The sequence below is a fragment of the Harpia harpyja genome, chromosome 16 (assembly GCF_026419915.1).
Source record: "Harpia harpyja isolate bHarHar1 chromosome 16, bHarHar1 primary haplotype, whole genome shotgun sequence".
NCBI classification, from domain to species: domain Eukaryota; kingdom Metazoa; phylum Chordata; class Aves; order Accipitriformes; family Accipitridae; genus Harpia; species Harpia harpyja.
Window position 1 is genome coordinate 4,462,791 of NC_068955.1, and position 18,433 is coordinate 4,481,223.

At 47.6% G+C, this 18,433-nt stretch overlaps 1 protein-coding gene across 5 annotated transcripts; it reads left to right on the plus strand.

Annotated features, from left to right (window-relative positions):
* Nucleotides 1–3,774: 3,774 nt before the first annotated feature.
* Nucleotides 3,775–16,367, plus strand: DHDDS (dehydrodolichyl diphosphate synthase subunit). 5 transcript variants are annotated; one of them, XM_052811141.1, is made up of 9 exons: nucleotides 3,775–3,873; nucleotides 5,046–5,129; nucleotides 6,065–6,181; nucleotides 6,794–6,936; nucleotides 8,329–8,445; nucleotides 8,649–8,750; nucleotides 9,421–9,535; nucleotides 11,496–11,603; nucleotides 14,659–16,367. In XM_052811141.1, exons 2-9 carry the CDS (start codon nucleotides 5,067–5,069, stop codon nucleotides 14,893–14,895), a joined length of 1,002 nt encoding a protein of 333 aa, XP_052667101.1. In that variant the 5' UTR covers nucleotides 3,775–3,873; nucleotides 5,046–5,066; the 3' UTR covers nucleotides 14,896–16,367. The 5 variants fall into 5 exon arrangements, with proteins under 5 accessions (XP_052667101.1, XP_052667105.1, XP_052667102.1 ...); XM_052811142.1 differs by having other exon boundaries at nucleotides 3,816–3,873; nucleotides 5,051–5,129; XM_052811143.1 differs by lacking the exon at nucleotides 3,775–3,873 and adding an exon at nucleotides 4,681–4,700.
* Nucleotides 16,368–18,433: the final 2,066 nt, after the last annotated feature.

Below are 18,433 nucleotides of genomic sequence, written 5' to 3' on the forward strand. Positions count from 1 at the left end.
TGGGGCTGGGCTAACGCTTGCCGCCTGCTTGTGGGCTGTGAGCTGTGGCTTGGGGGAGATCAAGTCAAAAGAAAAATTTTTTTGTTTGTTTTTTTCCCCCTATGCCTTCCCAAGTGCCAGCCCAGAGAGCGCAAGGTGTTTTATACAGCCAGCTCTTCCCCTCTAAAGAGAACCCTGCCTCCGAAACACAGAGCTGGGGAGTGGGAGGGCTTCGTGGAGCAGAAATGCTCTTCGTTAAGCCTTGGGCACCAGACATGGGGCAGAGCCGGCTCCCAGGGATGTTGCTGGCAGCGTTTCCCTCAGAGGCCGTGTACACAACCCACCCGGGACTCACACAGATCCAGCCATGGCTTGATCTGGACTCCAGACTGCCTGGGTCTTCCCACGGGCTGTGGATCAAACCCACGCAGGACAAAAACGCCCCTCTGCTCCTCCTGCCCATCCCACGCTCCAGAAACTGATGGCTCCTGGGTTGAGCCTCCCCAGGGGCAGAGGAAAAGGGTGCCCCAGGTTGTTAGTGGCTGCTGTCCTCCCTCCCCACTGGCCCCCCCAAGTCTTGCCTTTATTTATTGGCCCCGGTGACAGCCCTTCTCCCGGGGCAGCCCCCCCGTCCGTGCCGAAGCCAACACCAAGTGAAACCTGCACTAGGACGTGCGTGAATGACGTATCTTTGGGTTTGTTTGTTGTCTTTGTTTTGGTTTTTTTTTTTTAATATAAATATTCTGGTTTTGTATTTTTGTATATTTTAATCTTTAAGAAAAGAAAAAAAAACGAGAGAGAAAGGACATAATTCCTGCAACTTATTCTCAGGTATTCAAGCAATCTCAGGGATAAAATGCCTCTGTAGCCCAGTGCTGGACAGAGAGGAGGGTTTTTTCTAACAGCACAAAGACGTGACGAAGTTTGTATTGGAAGTGTAGATCTACCTCACTGGACGTTCGCTAGGTGGACTGACATGTTGTTGAGCTTTTCAGTTGTGTTTTTTTGTATGTTTGGGATTTGTTTTCTTTTTAACTGTATTTTAATAGTCTCTTTCCCTTCCCCACTGGACTGAGGAGGAATTTGGGTCTGTAGATCCGTGTAGTCCCCCTATGGGGATGGAGAAGCCAGGCAGTGCCACAGGGCAGGGAACAGCTGCTAGAGCCCGTGTCGGCTCCCCAACTCCAGATTTTCTCCCAGCCTAGTGGCTTTTGAGGACTGTCCTCCATTTCTCTCTCCTGTTTACGCTCACACGTCCCCTCCCCACCGTCCCGATGGGAACACTCCAGTCCGCCCCATGCTCAAGTCCTCCCATTGCCCCCCCAGGCTGGGATGTCGCACAGGCTCCCAGCAGGCTGGTGCCGTGTGGCTGGGGGTCGGAAAGCCAGGATGGGGGTCCCAGTCCGTTCAGGGGAACGTGGCAAGAGCTGACAGCGGCTGGGGAGTCTGTTGGGAGACTGAGGGTTATCCTCAATCCCCTGCTTTAGCTCGCCCTTGAGCAAAGGGCTGGCTGGCTGCTCGTGACCTCCTGGGACGAGGGACCTCATGCCAAGGTGGACCCAAGTCCCAGAGAGGTGCAACTGCTCCATCTTTCTCCTCCCTTCCCGGCTTCCCCCCAAATGCTGGCTCATGATGGCCGGGCAAAAGTCTGGATCCCTGGTTTTGGGGCATTAACACTCCACTTTACAGCCCAGGGGCTGGCTGGAGCCTTCCCAGGGAGGGCATCTCACCGTGCTGGCGTGTCAGGAGGTGGGCACGGTTTCTGCTGTTTTTTAGGTAGCAATAGGTTTAGATGTAGAGCAGGGCTGGAACAGATGGGGAGCACCTACTCCATCCTCGCTGACGGGCATCACTGGGGGGACTTGCTGAGGCTGCTGGAGCCTGGTGACCCCTCTCAGACTTTGCTCTGTCTTGTGTCACACAGGCACCGGGCAGGGGGGGGATGGAGAGCGGCTCCCCAGCTCCTTGCTTGCCCTGCTCCAGTAGTTTTTATGGTGAGGTAGTGGTCTCTTCTTGGGAGGGTGGGGGGAAGGACATTTTAGTTCTTGACTAGCAATGGGATCTATACAAAACTACTTCAGGAAAACGGCTTTTGTCTGAACGGGGTAAATGCAATAGAGCGCACTGGGCTGCGCATCTAAGCCTGGGCCTCGGTCCCGCTGCCGCGTTGCGGGGGGCTGTTGGCCTTCCCCGGCACCTCGGTTGTGCTGGGGAAACTGCTGCCCCCCTAATGCTTGTATCTGTCTTGAAGAATGATGTAGGACCTTTCCCCCCTTGCCCCCAGTTTAATGGTTTGGTGATTTTTCTGCTAGATGTCTAGTGTGTGTAAATACCTCTGTAAATCTTTCCATTTTCTCTCAGTATTCTCCTTGATTATTGTTTACAAAAGTAAGAGGAAAAAAAAAAAAGGAAAAAAAAAATAGCCAAAGCATCTAATAGGTTATGGACCAGGGAGACAGGATCTTCTCTGTATACTCTGCCTTGCAACTCTGTGTGGGGATATGAGCTCTGTAACCATGCCTGTCCTAGGCTAAAGCAAATAGCAAATGGCTTAGAGAATCACTCAGGTCTCCCCCGGGGCCAGCGTGGTACCGGGATCCAAGAAAACAGGGATTTTTATCTGTAAAGGGAAGCCACGTTGGAGAAGATGGGATTGATTCGCATCTTCTCGTTGCATTTGCCATCGTGGTTCTTCCCGTATCTTGACAATAATTAAATTGCTGCATCATCACCCACCCTGCCCATGCTCGGCTTGCAGGCGCTGGGCACTATGCATTACGGGACAGTGAATCGCGGGCGGATGAGGCTGCATACTCAGGGTCCTGCTGTAACACGGGAGCGTTTGAATGTATGAGAAAAAGATGTCCCTCGCAAGAGGGTGTCTCCCCTGGTGCGAAAGCCTTGAGTCACAAGATTGTCTACGAGGAGACGGAAGAATGTAATCCATGTTTACTGCTAGCAACCAAAGCTTGTTTGTGTCAAACTCTTGAATTTTTATGAAGTGGGTAGGAGGAAGGGAATAACCGGGGTGGCTGTGTGTGGCTCAGGGGTTACCCTGAGACACGCTTTCCAAAGAGATTTCCTGCTGGAGTCCTTGCAGCGAGATCCCCAGGTCCTGTTGCTGCAGGATTTCCCCCTCCTTTCTTTTTTTTTTTTTTTTTTTTTTGTTTTAAGTTGTTTTTGTACCAACTATGTAAAATGTTTTTTTTCTTTTCTGGAAAAAAAAAAATAATAAAGACCATGGGCAATGGCTGCTGGTGATGTTCTGTGTGTGGTTACTTCCCCCCCCCCCCCCCCCCCTCTCCTGGGGTTGAGAAGCCCAGACCCAAAATGGGGGGGAAGGGGGAGCAGTGCTGGGAACTGGGGTACCCCAAAATGGGGGGGAGGGGCAGTGCTGGGAACTGGGGTACCCCACAGCTGCCTCAATTTGCAGCTGCTAACCAGCCTGACCAAGCTTCCAGCCCCCCATCAACCACCCTAGGCCTCGCTACCATCCTGCAGCCGCCTCACCCCGTACCCCACCTATCCCCACAGCCCCCCGCCAGCTTGCAGTCACCCAACAACACCCCAATTGCACTAGGCCACCCCAACTCTGGCACGGCCCCCTCGGTCCACAACCCCCTCTGCCCCACCATCGGCCCGTAACCCCCCCGCCAGAGCCCCCCTGGCCCCCGCTGCAGCCCTCCAACCCGCCGTCAACCTCCCGGCCATGGCCGCCCGCCTCCCTCCACCACAGAGCGGCCTCCCCGCGCATGCGCACGAGCCCCGCCCCCTGCCTCCCGCCCCGCGGCGCTTGGCGCCTGCGCGCGCTTCCCGCCCTGGGCGCCGGCGGGTGACGCAGGCGGAAGGGCACGTCACCCTCTGGGGGAGGCTGAGGCGGCGCCGCCGGGCGAGGTAACGGGCGGGCACCGGGGGGGAGAACCGGGGAGGGGGGGGGGGGTCTGGGTGTCCTTTCCGCCTTCTCCTCCGCGTCTGCTCGCTGCTCGGCGGTGGGTGGCAGCCAGGCCGTCGGTAAGGAGAGCCGCGTCCCGGAGAGAGCGGCCGGTGCTGGCTGCACCCAGCCGGTCTGGGCCTGAGAGAGTCATGGCCTTTCTGGTGCTCTGTCCCTGGCTTATAGACGAGGGGCTTCCTTGCGTAGCTTATTTTTTTTAAGGTGGCTGTGTGAAATGGTACGTGAAAGATTGATTGCTGTTAACAGTCAAAGGTGGCATTGGAAGAGGGTGTGTTTTCAGCCTGAGCTAATCAAGGGGAGCATTAAGAGCTTTACTAACAGAGCCCGAGGTTCAGCAGTTCCTTGCCTTAATGTTTTGTGGCTGCATTTGTGGCTAGACATCCCTTCCTGAGGGAAGAGGCAGCGAAGGCCCATACGGAAAATTAATGCAGTCGGTGTAATTTGAATCTGCTTCGGTCCCTAGGTGGGTACCAGGTGGTTGGATCTGGACCGTTGCCCCCACAGCTCTCTCTTCATAGCTGCTTTGCCCATGTCTCTCAGGGTTCCTAGCTGAGAGAATTGAAGATTAACGTGGAAGTTCAGCAAACTCTTGTGTCTTGTTAGCTCAAGCCAGATCTTAGTATTCGATGTGCAAATAATGTGGTAAAAAACCCAATATTTTTACAGCTCCAGAGTCTGTAAGGGAAAAGAACTATCAATGGTGATGCAAGTGCAGGGTGGTTGCTTCATTTGAAGGATTTCCAGCAATTCCAACACAAAAGCATTGAAGGTCAGTTTGCGCTGCTGCCACCCTGTGACTCGCCTGGTGGTAGCCCAAATTGTGGGCCTCTACTAACTCACCAGCTAGTTTGGCTGGAAGAAGCAGTAATGTTTTTTCTTGCTACCAGCTAGTGCAGAATCTACTCTGATGACATACATCTGGAAAATTCCAGAGGTAATTTCTGAGCTCCCCCATTGTCTGCTTATCGAAATACTTGCACAGGTGATAAGAAGGGCTCCAAAGCAGCTAGGCAAAGCTTATTTTTCCAAGGTGATGGTTTGTCGCATTGCTTTGGGCTCAGACAGAATCTTCTGTACTTCTAACCCCTTTATTTTCATCTTCCCATTGAAAAAGAAAAGGAGCTCTCGGTAAAACATGTCGTGGATCAGAGAGGGCGAGCTGACCATCATAGAGAGATTTTGTGCCAACATCATTAAGGTAAGGAATTAATTTGGTTACCTGTGGTAAAGAATTGACAGGTTCATCAGGGTTTAGAGTAGAACTGTCTCTGTGACTGCTCTGTTCTAGAAAGGTAGTGTTGCTAGCAAGGGTACATATTAATGCTGACACTGGATATACATTCCTAAACAGCATCTGGGAATGGAAAATTACTTAAGCTTAGTCTTGCAAATGAGCAAGGCTGTAGGCAGTGGTTGCCAATAATGAGCTTATACGCCCAGGCTTCTGTGTTTTGTGCCCTTGCTGATGAAGGCAGGGCACAGGAAGGAGGGAGAGAAGCAAGATGGTCGGATTATGAGTCTAAGAAATGAAACTGAGTTTCTCTTGATTAGAAGAATAACTCACCAGTTCCAGGAAAATTCTACCCTTGCTCAGCAGAGTCTTGAGACTGGTGATGCTGTCCTTCTCGCAAAAGGATCTGTGCAGACCTAATGAGGTCAGTGGAAAGGAATACTCCTCTTAAGTGGGGGAAAGTCTCATGACTTTTTTTGTTTTCTCTTAAGTTAATTATGTCTGTGAAAATGCCCTTGAACTCTGAAATAAAGAATACTTACAATTACGGCAGTGTAAAACTGTGTGCACTCTCCCCTGTGGCTGCAGAGAGGTAGCTGGGCAGTGCTGCTCTCTCTCCTGAGTACTAGTTCTCTGTCATGCGAAAGAAATGAGGAGGGCAAAGTTGCTTGTCAGTTTAGGCAATTGTCAATACTGACATGCTTTTTAGAGAGCCTAAACTGGGATTAACAAAGAGGTAACTAGCATCTTGCTCTTTCCCAGATTCGAAGCTGGGAAATACGTGCTGCACTCCTACAAATAGGCAGTGCTGCCAGGAACAGTGGGACTAAACTCTCTGCGATGCAAGAGAACCAGCTTGGCTGTTTGCTTTCTGGTCTGTTTTGTTTGTCCTTATTTTCTAGGCAGGTCCAATGCCCAAGCATGTTGCCTTCATCATGGATGGCAATCGCCGTTATGCCCAAAAGTGTCACGTGGAAAGACAGCAGGGGCATTCGCAAGGCTTTGATAAGCTGGCACAGGTGGGATGTTTGCTGCCTTGAAGTTATGTGTTGAAAGTTTCAGTTGTGTTCACCAGCTGGCTGTGTTTACCGCTTGACTGGTGTATTGTGTTCCTTTTCTTCACTGGAGTCAGGCCTGTGGTTGGAGCTGATGTTAGTCATCAGAGTACCCAACTTCAGCTCCTCACTCTTCCTGTTATTTTGCAGAGTCATTCTAGTAAGCTATTTTTTTCCCCTCAGTTTTACACTCGATTAAAATATCTGCCTTGCAGATCTTGAAGCTTTTAATTCTGTGAAACAGGTTGAATTTCTCTGAAAAGGTTTTGAAAGGTACAGTATTATATAATTTATAATGTTTTCTACAAGAAGTGCTTTCCCTGGGTGGATTAGTCCCAAAATCTGTTGTGGATTCACATCCTTATTTTTCTCCTGTTCTTTAAAATGAATCTGAAATTCTCATCAAGTGGGTTTCATTGTCGGCTCTTGATGGTTGTTTCTTTTGATCCAGTCTCAGCATAGTGGGAAAAGACAGGAAGGTTTTACCAGTGGATAAGCTGTGTCTTGCTGACCTGTCTGATCATCTGAGTCTGCTTGTCTGACTTTTGTTTTCCATTAAATTTTGTCTTCCTGCAGACACTACGGTGGTGCTTGAACCTGGGCATTCGGGAGGTCACTGTTTATGCCTTTAGTATTGAGAACTTTAAACGCTCCAAGGAGGAGGTGGATGGACTAATGGATCTGGCAAGACAGAAATTTAGCCGCCTACTGGAAGAACAGTAAGAATCCCCTCATGTCTGTATCCCACAGGGTAGAACTAAAGCAGAACGTGATTAAGAGGCAGTACAGGGATGTTGGAAGTTGTGAAAATGGATTAAATGAAGGAACCTGTTCTCCACCTACCTCCAGCCAGAGATTTGTGTTGAGGGGCTCTGCCTACCTGGATGGGCTGTACAGCACCTGAGCACGCACAGTCCCGCCGTGCACCAGATTTGTGTTTGTATCCTATGGCTTTACTGTGCAACAATCCCATCCAAACAGTAGGGACAGTACAGCTTTCAGATAAGCACAGCACGATTAGAAATTCCTGCTTAGCACTAGGGTGCTAGATGCCTTGCTTTCATGAAGTATTAAAGCCTTGTCTTAAATTGTGTCACAGTATTCTTGGCAGATCAGAGTTTAGCTCAGCAACTTGCTTTGCAGTAACTTGAGACTTTTGCTTACAGGCACATGGTGTGTTAAGTCACTTGTTGGAGTTGGAGAACTAGTTCACGTATTGCTTGTAGATGGAACTAGTACAGGTTTGAGTAAGCAGGGAGTGGTGTTACAGTGCCCTGTTGCTCAGTGGATATGTTTGTTTCCCCATGCCTGACGGGTGTGAAGAGCGGTGCATGGAAGGGGTCCTTATATGGTTGAAGTAAATTTGAAAGGCAGTGAGGGAACGCAGCTGAAAGAATGGGAGGGAGAGGATGGTGTATGTGGGCTAGTAGAATTTGGGAAGATCAGGGCTATCTGAGCACTGCAGTACGTTGTGATTCAAAGAGGCCATTTCCCTGGTTTCTGCCCAATGCAGCCCTTCGTCAGGGAGTGTGTAACGTCAGACAGACAGCAGCAGGAACCTGTAAGATCCCATGGGATGTCCTGTCTACTCAGAATAATGCTATGGCAGGCGTGGATGATTTCCTATTTCATCTGATGTTCACTCCACCACTTCCATCCCACCCTCACCGATATGTTAATCTTTCCTTACACCAGAAAGTAGTTGTGCTGCTCTGTGGGTGACTGTTAGTCATCTTAATTTTTGATTAGTTATAGGTGCCCAGAGTCTATGGTTGTATTCTGTTTTCCATGTGGATTTTCATAACTTCAGGTAGGAATGCCTAATCTGTGATCATTTTCTAGTCCTTTGATTATGTCTGTACCTCAGGAACTTGTATGGGGAATGATCAGTTTCCCTTTATGCGGTGGTTTGGGATGATGAAATCTAAGCCAGCTTTCAACACCTGAAAAGCATCTGGTCATTTTGCCTTTTTCTAATTCCCGGTTTTGTTGAAGCTATGCCTGCTACATGCCCGTTTTCATTTGGTGGATGCTACGCAAGGCAAACGTGGCACTTGTGCAGTAGAGACTGATCTGTTTTCTGTAGTCCTCACTCTTGTTGTTGGGTGTAGGGAGAGCTTGAAGAAGCATGGTGTGTGTATCCGTGTCCTTGGGGACCTGCCACTTCTGCCCTTGGATATTCAGGAGCTGATTGCCCAAGCTGTGCTGGCAACTAGGAACTACAACAAGTAAGTAACACACAGTTTAAAGTAGCTGGTACCTCACATCTTCCTCTTCTACCTGAAGGCTGAGACTTGGCAGACATGCTACACTTTTTTTTTTTTTTTTTCCTTTGTGCTACAAGCACACATAACTGCTGTAGGTATTCTTCTCTCTGTCATCTACTGGACCTTCCTTAGGTTAGTCTTTCACATCTTTCTCCTCTTTTCAGATGCTTTCTAAATGTCTGCTTTGCGTACACATCAAGACATGAAATCAGCAATGCTGTCAGGGAGATGGCATGGGGGGTAGAACAAGGACTGCTCGAACCCAGGTAACTCTTGTCTTTCTGTGTGAGGCTTCATAGATGAAGACTGCCTGTCTTACCACCTACGCTTTATTAGTAACCTCTCAGAAGCCAAGTGGCTTTTAAATAGATCTTGTTAAGCCAGTATGACTGGAACAAATGACTTAAAGTTACTATGCAATGTTTGGTTTTTATTATTTCAGTTACCATGGTGATAGATACACAACCAAGACAGAAGAGAAATTAGGTCTGTGTCTTAAGTTAGTTTAAATGTGAAGGCAGATTTTTTATGCCACAACAATTGGCTGCTTGGCTGGCAGTCTTAGCTATGAGGTCAAACAACAGATGAATCATGAATACTGAACTGTTCCTCCACCCTGGAGGAGATGGAGTAGTTAGCACTCTGCTCTCTGCTCCAGATGGAAGTCCTCACAGTCTGGTTCCACGACTGTATTATGTTTCACAGAGCATGTGGGGGGATGCTTTGGGGGCTGAAAGAGTGTTTGAAATAGCCTGTGGAGCAGACAGCAGTGTCCATCAGAAGCAAGTTGATGACTGGCTGTGGTACAGCTCCACTGCCCAGTTTTAATCTGCAGTCCTGTGTTTATAAAAAAAACCCTCAGTAATTCTGATTTAGTAGGGCCACCTCCATTGGGTCAGGAAAGTGATCTTAATAAGATGCATCTGTCTTTCTTAGTGATGTGTCTGAATCGTTGCTTGATAAGTGTCTGTACACCAACAACTCCCCTGACCCAGACCTACTGATTCGAACCTCTGGAGAGGTTCGGTTGAGTGATTTCTTGCTCTGGCAGGTAAAGTCTTTGTTTTCTCCTTGAAATACTCCATTTTTGCATCAGAGGGTGTTCTACTGACTCCAGGCGTGAGCTGACATAAGGGCTCTTAAACTCTCTTTGCCAGGGTTAGGTAACTTTTTGGGTGGTCTGAGTGCTTGGGCACCTCTGAGGAATCTGTTTCTTGCAGTTCTGTGATTGCCTAAAATACCTTGCAGCACAAGTCTGAAATTGTATCATCCTGAAAACACTTAATAAGAAATCACAAATTAGTCTAGCTGACAACAGTCAAGGAAATTATGAATTGCTCATCCTTTTGCTCCACTTCTCACATTTAGCTAATTCCTCATCTTATTGGTAAATTGCTGGCTTTGATTAATTTAACCTGGCAATATGTTTCCTGGGATGAGGAAATCCCAAGAAGGATTTCTAGATTCCTGGGAGAGGTGTTTGTCATATGTCAGCTGTAGGTGTTGGAGGTGTAACCCTATAATGTACACATAATGTACGTGCCTGACTTGTCACAATTTCAGAAGTGTATTTGACTTTCATAATGAAATGAGACCCTGCAAGACAGGTTCTAAGGATGGCAAAGTCAAATCAGCACGACTAGGCTGTTAAGCTAAAACATAGTAAGTTCTTAAGGTGTATAAAGTTAATGTATTTGCAGTTACAGTATCTAAAGCTGCTTCCATTTCTCTTTCTCCTGTGCTAGGCAATATTGACTTGTTTGTAGCCCAAACTTTGCAGGAGAACATTTGAGTCGAGCTGCTTTGCTTAAAGCTAACATTTTGTTTTACATGTACAGTTTGGAGCCAAAACCCAACTGCCTTTAAGCAACCACATCAAATGTTCCCGCTCCAAGTTATTTAATTGGCAAGTTCACAGAAGTTGTCTGGCCTGAGTTGCGGTTGCCTACCAAGGCATCTCCCTCTCCTCCCTGTATTTTTGGGCACATGTATACCCTGGATGGGTGTCAATGCTGCGAACTAACATTTTGCTTGCTCCTCTTGGTGGTAGTCCTGGTAGAGATGCCTTGGAGACTGAGCTTGTAACTGGTGAAGCACTACTGAGGAAGTCAGTGCTCTGTGAGTCTGGCTGGCGTGGTGCCCCTCTCCCGTGCCGTGGATTACAGCAGAAGCAGCAGAGGAGAATGTGTGCCTGTGCTTCCACTCTGCCAGCTCACATGCCAGAGCGTTAGTGCAAATTTCCCTTTGCTAGCAATCGTGTGTGTCCTGACAGCCCCAAAGTAGGAGGAAATTGTGCTTTCAGCATGATTCTCTGATGTCAAAGAAAATATCCTTATGGTGGTTTTTTTGTATAGAATTGACGCTAAGATTTTCTGTAGCATTACAATTTTAAGAGTGGGGTTTTTTTACATGTTAGATTTTGTAGTAATGGTCATAGGAACACATTTACCTGAAACTTTGAGGAACTTGATGGCAAAAATAGGTTTTAACTTGAAAGCTTGCATCTTTCAGCTCTAGAATATCTTCAGCGCACCACAACTCTTAGATTCATTAAGCAGTTAAATGGCATGAGTGGGCAGTAAGAAATATCACGAGATGTCATTTGATGAATGGCTTAAATGTCATGTCCTGATCCTCACTTCATCTGTTATTCCCTTAACTCAGCCTTTGGTAGTCCAGTGTTGCTATTTTAGTTTTGTTATAAGTCTGTGATGCTTAAGCTATTAAAAATACCTCTGTGAAGACCAACATAGCATTAGAAAGAATTGTGCTGGTATCTTTGCAGGAATGGATGACTAGTGTCCCAGCATTAAAAACTAATTAGAAAGACCCTGCATTGTGCAATGTCAAACTCTGCTGGCTGGTATTTATTTCATTTTTAATAGAATCTGTTAACACAGCCTAGGTAAAATCTTTGTGGGGAAACTGGCATAGTTCGACCAACAGAGCTGCATCTTGATGACTTTTCCCTCTCTAGATGATTAAATTGTTGGTGATCTTGCTTTCTGCAGACATCCCATTCATGCCTGGTGTTTCAGTCAGTCTTGTGGCCAGAATATTCCTTTTGGAACTTGTGTGAGGCTATCCTTCGGTTCCAGATGAACTACAGTGCTTTACAGGTAAGGGAGCCTTAGGGAGATGGAAAGCTCAACACAGCACGTTACCTGCACAGCAATGTGCTGGAGATCAGGTGAGAGTGTGCAAAGTAGGAACAGAGGAATTGTTCATTTAGTGTGGTTAGTTAAGATCTTGTTTCAGTAGCAGATAATGCCAGGTGTGCTGCTTTTTCTGTACCCGTGTGGCTTGTTACAACATCTTAGTGTGTGGACAGACTCCTGTACTTTCAGGAATACCTGAAGTATCTGAAGTCACCACTGTCTCTATTACTCATTGCTCATTCTACCAGCTGGAAGTATCTGTCCCCAATCCTCAGCTGACAGGACGGAACAAGTAAGCACTCCTAATTTGCTACGGGTTAAAATCAGCCAGTTAAACCGCAGCATCAGTGGCTTAAGCAAAGACTGCTGAGTTTGCTCTAGAATGAGCAGGGAGAATTTGCGTGCTCTTCCTCTAACTCTGCTATTGCTTTTAGGGTTGTAACAAGTGGGTTTAGAGTTTCCTTTCTGGGAGCTGAAGTGAGGCTGCCTGAGCTGTGAGACTGTGGACAAGTGTCCTCTTTCTGGTGGGTCCAGATGTGCCTACTGAAGAGATTGTTCCTGTTGCTCGCTGTCGTTGTTCCTCTCCTCTTAGATTTGTTGTTGTGAGCTCTCCCTGACCTGGTTCAGATAAATCTAGCCAACTTAGTAGTGATTTAGTAATCTGGCTATTTTTAAGCAAAACAAGTCCAGGAGCTGGAGCTCTTGATGGGGAAATCTGGGTAGCAGCAGCTTGTAGCACAGAGACAGCAATAACTGGTAGGAGGAGGAACTTAGTGTGGTGGCTCTTACCTCCACCATATCTGGTTGCTGAGTGTGTCATTCCTTAATTATTTGGGTCCTCTTTTGTTAAAGACAGGCATTATATTGCCCTTTTCTACCTTCAGGGACCTTGCTTACCTCTGAGAGTTGTCAAAGAGATTATAGACAGTCGTGGTTATGGGTGAATTTCATCAGGTCCAGTCAGTCTGGAAGCATCCAAATTCTCCACATCCTTAACCTCTTTTATTCCTATTTCTGCCCCAAGTCTATCCTTTTCCTACCAGCAATTCATTGTATTAATACAACTAATGGCAATTCACCTTCTGCGTGAAGAGGAAAGCAAAAAGGCAGTAGTGTTTGTCATGGACATTAGCTTTGCTTCTGTCTTGAACAGTACTGAACAGTAAGGTCACTGTTCTGACTCTGCTCCTAGTTCTACTTTCTGATGGGTAACAAATGCTGCTTCTGTTCCTAGCTAGTCTTGTCTTTTCTTAGTTCTTGTTTGTGGCTCTATGTGATCATGCTATGCTATAATCAAGGTTTCTTATAATCCAGATTTGTTCTTTGGTCAGTTTTCTTGCTGTAAGACCCACTTTGCAGTAGATAAGGCTGCTCTTTTTTCAAGGGGTGCAGCCCAGTTGTGCAGAAGGGAGGACTTCTGACTTAAAGGAACTGCTGAGATTTAGGAGCTGGTTTTTTTGCATTTGAAAGAGGTGATCTTGAAAGCTGAAAATATCTGGAGCTCTTGAAACAAATTACCTTGGTGGAAGGGTTGCTTGTCAGTGAGGATGGTGAGGCTAGGGGGTTGACTTGCTGAGAAGCCAGAATATATTACAGCAGCTGTGTCTACTTTGGGAGAGTGCTGCTGTGTTCAGGACACGGGAGGCAGTTACAGTGTGGATAGACAGCTGGATAGAAGGTTTGACAAGGTACATAAAAAAACCTTGAGTTGGAGGTATTTGACAAAAGATACTCTCCTTCCATCAACTCGAACAGCATCACGTTTAATGGCCATCTTCTTCATTTTCCAGATAGCCTGCTGCTCAAGGGAGTCTGCTAGCTGGTTGTTGCTCACCACTTAGTCCCAGGATCAGCTATAACCTCCTTTTGGTACATGGTAGACCTGGGGAGAGAATGCAGATGTTGGTTGGCAAGCCTGCCCTATGGAAGTGGTCATGCCGAGTCTCTTCTGGTGAATAGACAGAATTCTACTTTGTTCAAGGGTGGAAGTCTTATGCTGAACTGGCTGATGATCTTTGCATTTCAAATAAGCAGAGCTACAGCAGCGGAGTGCTGTCCATTCAGTGGGCTTTCTGTAGTTAGGGATATTTCTACTCTCGTTCCCAGCGCAACAAAAGCTAATTTACAGTGCCAGAGCACAGACTACTGACTTGGGCGCAGGGAAAGTGTGGTGAAGAGCGAGTCAGGCTCTCATTAGAATAATTATTTCTTCTTGCTTGTTTGAAAGGCCAGCACTTTCTAAGTGTGTGTGTGTCAGGTTATGTCACGGTGACCAGTTTTACTCTTTCTAAAAATGAAAGCTTAATATTCCTGCATGCAGATGTGGTTTTGCTGTTGGAGGCTGCAGGCTAGGATATGTGCAATAAGAAGAAATCCAAAAGTGATGTTCTGCAAAAATATTTAAAATACTTGAAGGGTAGGCAAGGATAGCTACTGCCTTTACCTTTCTCCTGCCCATCCTGCTGTGTCTCGAGCCGGTACGTTATTAGATCACAGGCATTTGGGAATGCTGAGCCCACTCATGCTTTTACGCTGAAGCTGATTAGCTCAATACCTGATCATCTGCTCAAAGAATTGTCCCATAAATCATTGTTCTGAATCCTCTAAAATCTTTCAGCTGCCATGTGAATAGGATCAAAGATTCTGTGATGACACTGGCAGGGATAGGTTGTGTTTTAGAAGTCGACTTGTATGCTGTTCCTCTCTGATTCCAGTATCTGAGGGTTTTTCCGCAATCTGTCGTGACCTTTATCTATTTTAACTAGGAGTTAATGCTGTGAGCAAACGTGTGTCTTGGGGAGAAGGTCCAGAAGGATATCCCTGTATTTTTTTATAACCAATCAAACAGGCTGCCTCAAAGTGGAGGAGGCGCACACAGAGCCACCCTTCATTTAACCTGCAGATTGATGGCCAAGCAGAGGCTATTTCTTCCATAACCTGTGCTGCCTTGCATCTGTACCACAGAAGAGCTGAAAGGCCTGGTAAAGTGCTAACGCTCTACTGCTTTTCACTCTAGAAGGCCAGAGACTCCTACATGGAGGAAAGGAGGCGACAACAGATGGAAAGGGATCAGGCTTATGTGACAAAGAAGCTGCAGCAGGAGGGGTTTGCGTCCCACGGAGACTCTCGGCGCCGACGGACACTGTTGCAGAAATGCACCGCCACGCGGGAAGAGAGAATCCAGGGCTTTCTACAGGCACTAGAGCACAAGAGAGCGGACTTCTTTGAAAGATTGTGTACGGTGTCTGCATGACATAGGTGCTCGGTTGTTCTTGGGAAGACAATTTTTAACCGTGTTACAGGGAACAGGTGCTGCCCAGAGGAATTTACTCGGTGTGGTTCTGCAGTGGGGATGCAGGGCTGCTATAGGACTTTACGTCCCCACTGGCTCTATCTGAGGGCAGGGACAGAGTACTGTGAACCTTTCTAGTTCTGTGAATGCTGCTGAGGAAGGTAATGCCGTCCTTCTGTCTCGCCTCCCTGCCCCTGGTGATGGAGAATACATGCACCCTGCCATATCTCTGCTGCTTGGCACTTTACAGGCCTGGGTGTTTTGGTGACAAGAAGTTAACTAAAATGAGCCTCCATTTCTGTTTGACTCCTCATGAATCGGCCCAGGCAAACCAATTCAGTCCTGTTAAATCAGTCTGAACTTGAATTCCTTCCATGGCTTTGCAGCAGTGAATCTTCTGTTGAGATTTCCTCTGCTGTCCCATAAGGGGAGCCTTGCTTTCTGTAGGGAGAGGACTATTCCTGGTGTAGAAGGGAGCCCTGTGCCAAGTGGTGGCAGAGATATTCCCCACTGCCTATTTCATGATGTCATCTTGTATTTTCCCCACCTTACTCTGCTGGTTTTGATGTATCTGCTCTTGGCTTCCAAAGAGCTAAAGCGAGGTGTTGTCAGCCTTGCCAGAAAGAAAAAAAGGTACTCCGAAGCTTTGCCAGGTCCTGTGATCCCTTCTGAGCAGTGTATGTGGGGAAAACCCAAATGCTGAAGGTGCTGGTGTTAGAACAGACTGACTGTGCTTAGGAAAGGCTCTGAGCAGGCAAGGAAAAAGGATTGGTTGGGAATTAACTTCATGGCTTAAAAAGGAAAAGAAGTTAGCTAAAACCAGGTGATGGATACAGTATTCCAAATCGCTCCGAGACCTCTCTAGAGCTATGACTTAAAGTCCTGTTTCCAGGGAATGAGGGTGGGCTTAGTTCAGGAACACAGTAGCCAAAACTGACCTCTGACCCCAGCCAAAATGGTTTAGAAGGGCTATTGAGCTGATTTTAATGGGAGTGGCCAGAGCAGCTGTGGAGTGTTGTTTGTTCTCAATTTTCCATTGGTGGGGAGATGGACTAGCTAATCTGGAAGATTGTTTCTGTCTTTTATTTCTCCTGGTTTCCGTCCCCATAGTCAAAATAACAGAAAATGTCTTGATTTTTGTTTCTGATGCACATACAGGTGCAGCACTACCAACTATTGCTGTTTTTAAAGTGTTCTTTTTTACCTCCAGGTGAAAACTAGAAAATAGAGATTTAAAAGACTTGTAAGTGCTGCAGACTCAGCACTTTGAATGTGATTGCGAAGAGGGTAACTACATTGTCAAATCGTGAATAAAGCATATTCATACCAAACTTATTTAAAAAATAAGCTGAATGTTTAAAAGTACGTAGAGCTTCTTATTCTAAGGTGTAATGAAGTTGGCATCCAGGTCTAATATAATATTGTTTAACCTGTGACAGACTCCTCATCTGATTCCTGTTAGACTGGAAATGATGTGAAGGCTGTGTTCTTTTTACAGTCTAGTGTGAGCAATTTGCTGATATCCTGAGGCTTGCCCGAATGAAGCTCCGTGCACGTACCTCCTCTTGCGTAAGTAGCAAACAGTAGTTTGGATAAAAGTGTGCCGAGATGATGGGAGCTGTCGATTTTAAATGTCTTTTGCTGTTATTTTATTTTCCCTGTCTTCACATTTCAGAAAGCTGTCTGTGGAAATAGTTTACCCTCCATGAGATGGAGCACTCTCCAGTCTGCTTTGCCAGGCTGATGGGGAGGCTGTCTTCTACCTGAGAATGTATTTTTGCCTTGGGGGAGAAAAAAAAAAAAAAAAGGTTTTCAGTTGTGTTATGATGATACAGGTGACCAAAGCTGCAGTGGTGGTTTTTCACAAAGTAATAGTACTGTTGCAGGTGTGGTAATTGAAGGATCTGGTTTACAAAAGGCTTGTAGGGAGTTTTAATCGCTTTTATAAAAGCCATTGCTGTAGTAGGGGAGGAGAAAAAGTCAGTCCTTCGAGGAGTGGAAAAAGGCTTGTGTTACCTGACAGTTTGTTTATTCCACCTGCATCAGTTCCTCCAGTAAAATAACCAACTTTCTTTAAGCCTTGCTCCATTAGAGGGTGGGCGTAAGTTATACAGGCAAACTCTTGAGTTTCAGGAGTGCATCTTTCCACTCAGTCTTTGTGACAGTTGTGGAAATAGAGCTACAGGCTTCTTTCAGTGAGACTTTAACTTCCCTAATTCATGTTTAGATAGTGAAGATGTGAAAAATTCCAGCAAGACTGGAAAAAATGTGCTCTTCTTGCAGCTGAGGTCTTAAAAAGCCTGAGAGATTACCTGGGGAGGGAAGGAGTGGGGTGGAGGGGAAGTGTGCCCCTGGGGGTGTGTTTTTGGATGAGGTTCAATTAAAAGGTGAAGAGTTTGGGGCACAATGAATCTTGTAATTGGATTTGTAGCAAATGGGCTGTGCCTGTATGGAGGTGTGAGAAATGGCCCCGTTTGGAAGGAGCCCAACTTTACAAGTCACTTAAGTAGCGGGCACCTGTGTGACTTGTTTTAGTGTAATTTTCTTGCATTTTGATATTTTTCTTTTTCTTGGTCATTTTACCACTGCCTCACTCTCTCCTTTACTTCTCTTTTGGATATAACTCTCCCCATCTCCCATTTTTATTTTATTATTTTTTTTTTTTTACAGGAAAAACCGCTCAACGTTGATTTCCCAGACCCGCAGCTGCCTCTCCACCTCGTCCCGCTGCCTGCCCAGCCCGCGGGGGTGGCTGGGGGGGGGTTGGTGGCTGGCTACGTGGCTGCCGTACTCGCCAGCCTCCGCCGGTGCGGAGGGGGCCCCGCGGCAGCGGGAGGTGCGCCTGGTGCTGAACGAACAGCTCCGCTCACCTGCGCGCTGCACCGCGCAGCGCTGCGCGCCCCAAGGGGGGGGGGGGTTGCAGCTCCCCGCGGAGGAAAAAAAGGCGGGGGGGGGGGCAGGTGTCGTCGTGTCCCCTTCCCCATCCCCGAGTGGGGAGCGGCCGCCTTCCCCCGCGCCCAGGCAGGCCCCGCCGCCTTTTTACATTGCTGCTTTTCTCCTTTTTTACCCTTTTTTTTTTTTTTGCGCCCCCTTCCCTCCCTCAGTGTTTCCCGCCCGCGGAGCTCTGCGGGCAGGCGCGCGGGAAGGCGGAGGGAGGGGGGCGCGAGGCCCAGTTGCGCGCGCGCCACCTCCTCAGCGGCGGAGCCCCCCCCCCATTCGCCATCCCCCTCCCTCCCCGCCTGGCCCCACCCCACGTGACCTTGGCGGGCCAATGAGCGAGCGGGGCGGTGGGGATCCGGCTGGAACCGGTTGGGCCGCGTCCGGCTCTATATAAAACTTTATAAACACCCGATTCAAATTAGTGGGGTCGGGAGCCAGCGGAGCCAGCCGGGAGGCAGCCCCGCCGCGCCGCCCGCACCGCGCAGACAGCCGGTCCTACTCCCTTCTTTTTTTTTTTTTTCCCCCCCCCCCCTCCCCTCCCCTCCCGCCCCCCCCACCC

Excerpts from the sequence above, each read along its gene's own strand:
- DHDDS (XM_052811141.1), top strand. The coding sequence starts at position 5,067 with ATGTCGTGGATCAGAGAGGGCGAGCTGACCATCATAGAGAGATTTTGT. Across the intron at positions 5,130-6,064 it reads TTTGTGCCAACATCATTAAG|GCAGGTCCAATGCCCAAGCA; the intron begins GTAAGGAATTAA and ends CTTATTTTCTAG. Across the intron at positions 8,446-8,648 it reads GCAACTAGGAACTACAACAA|ATGCTTTCTAAATGTCTGCT; the intron begins GTAAGTAACACA and ends TCCTCTTTTCAG.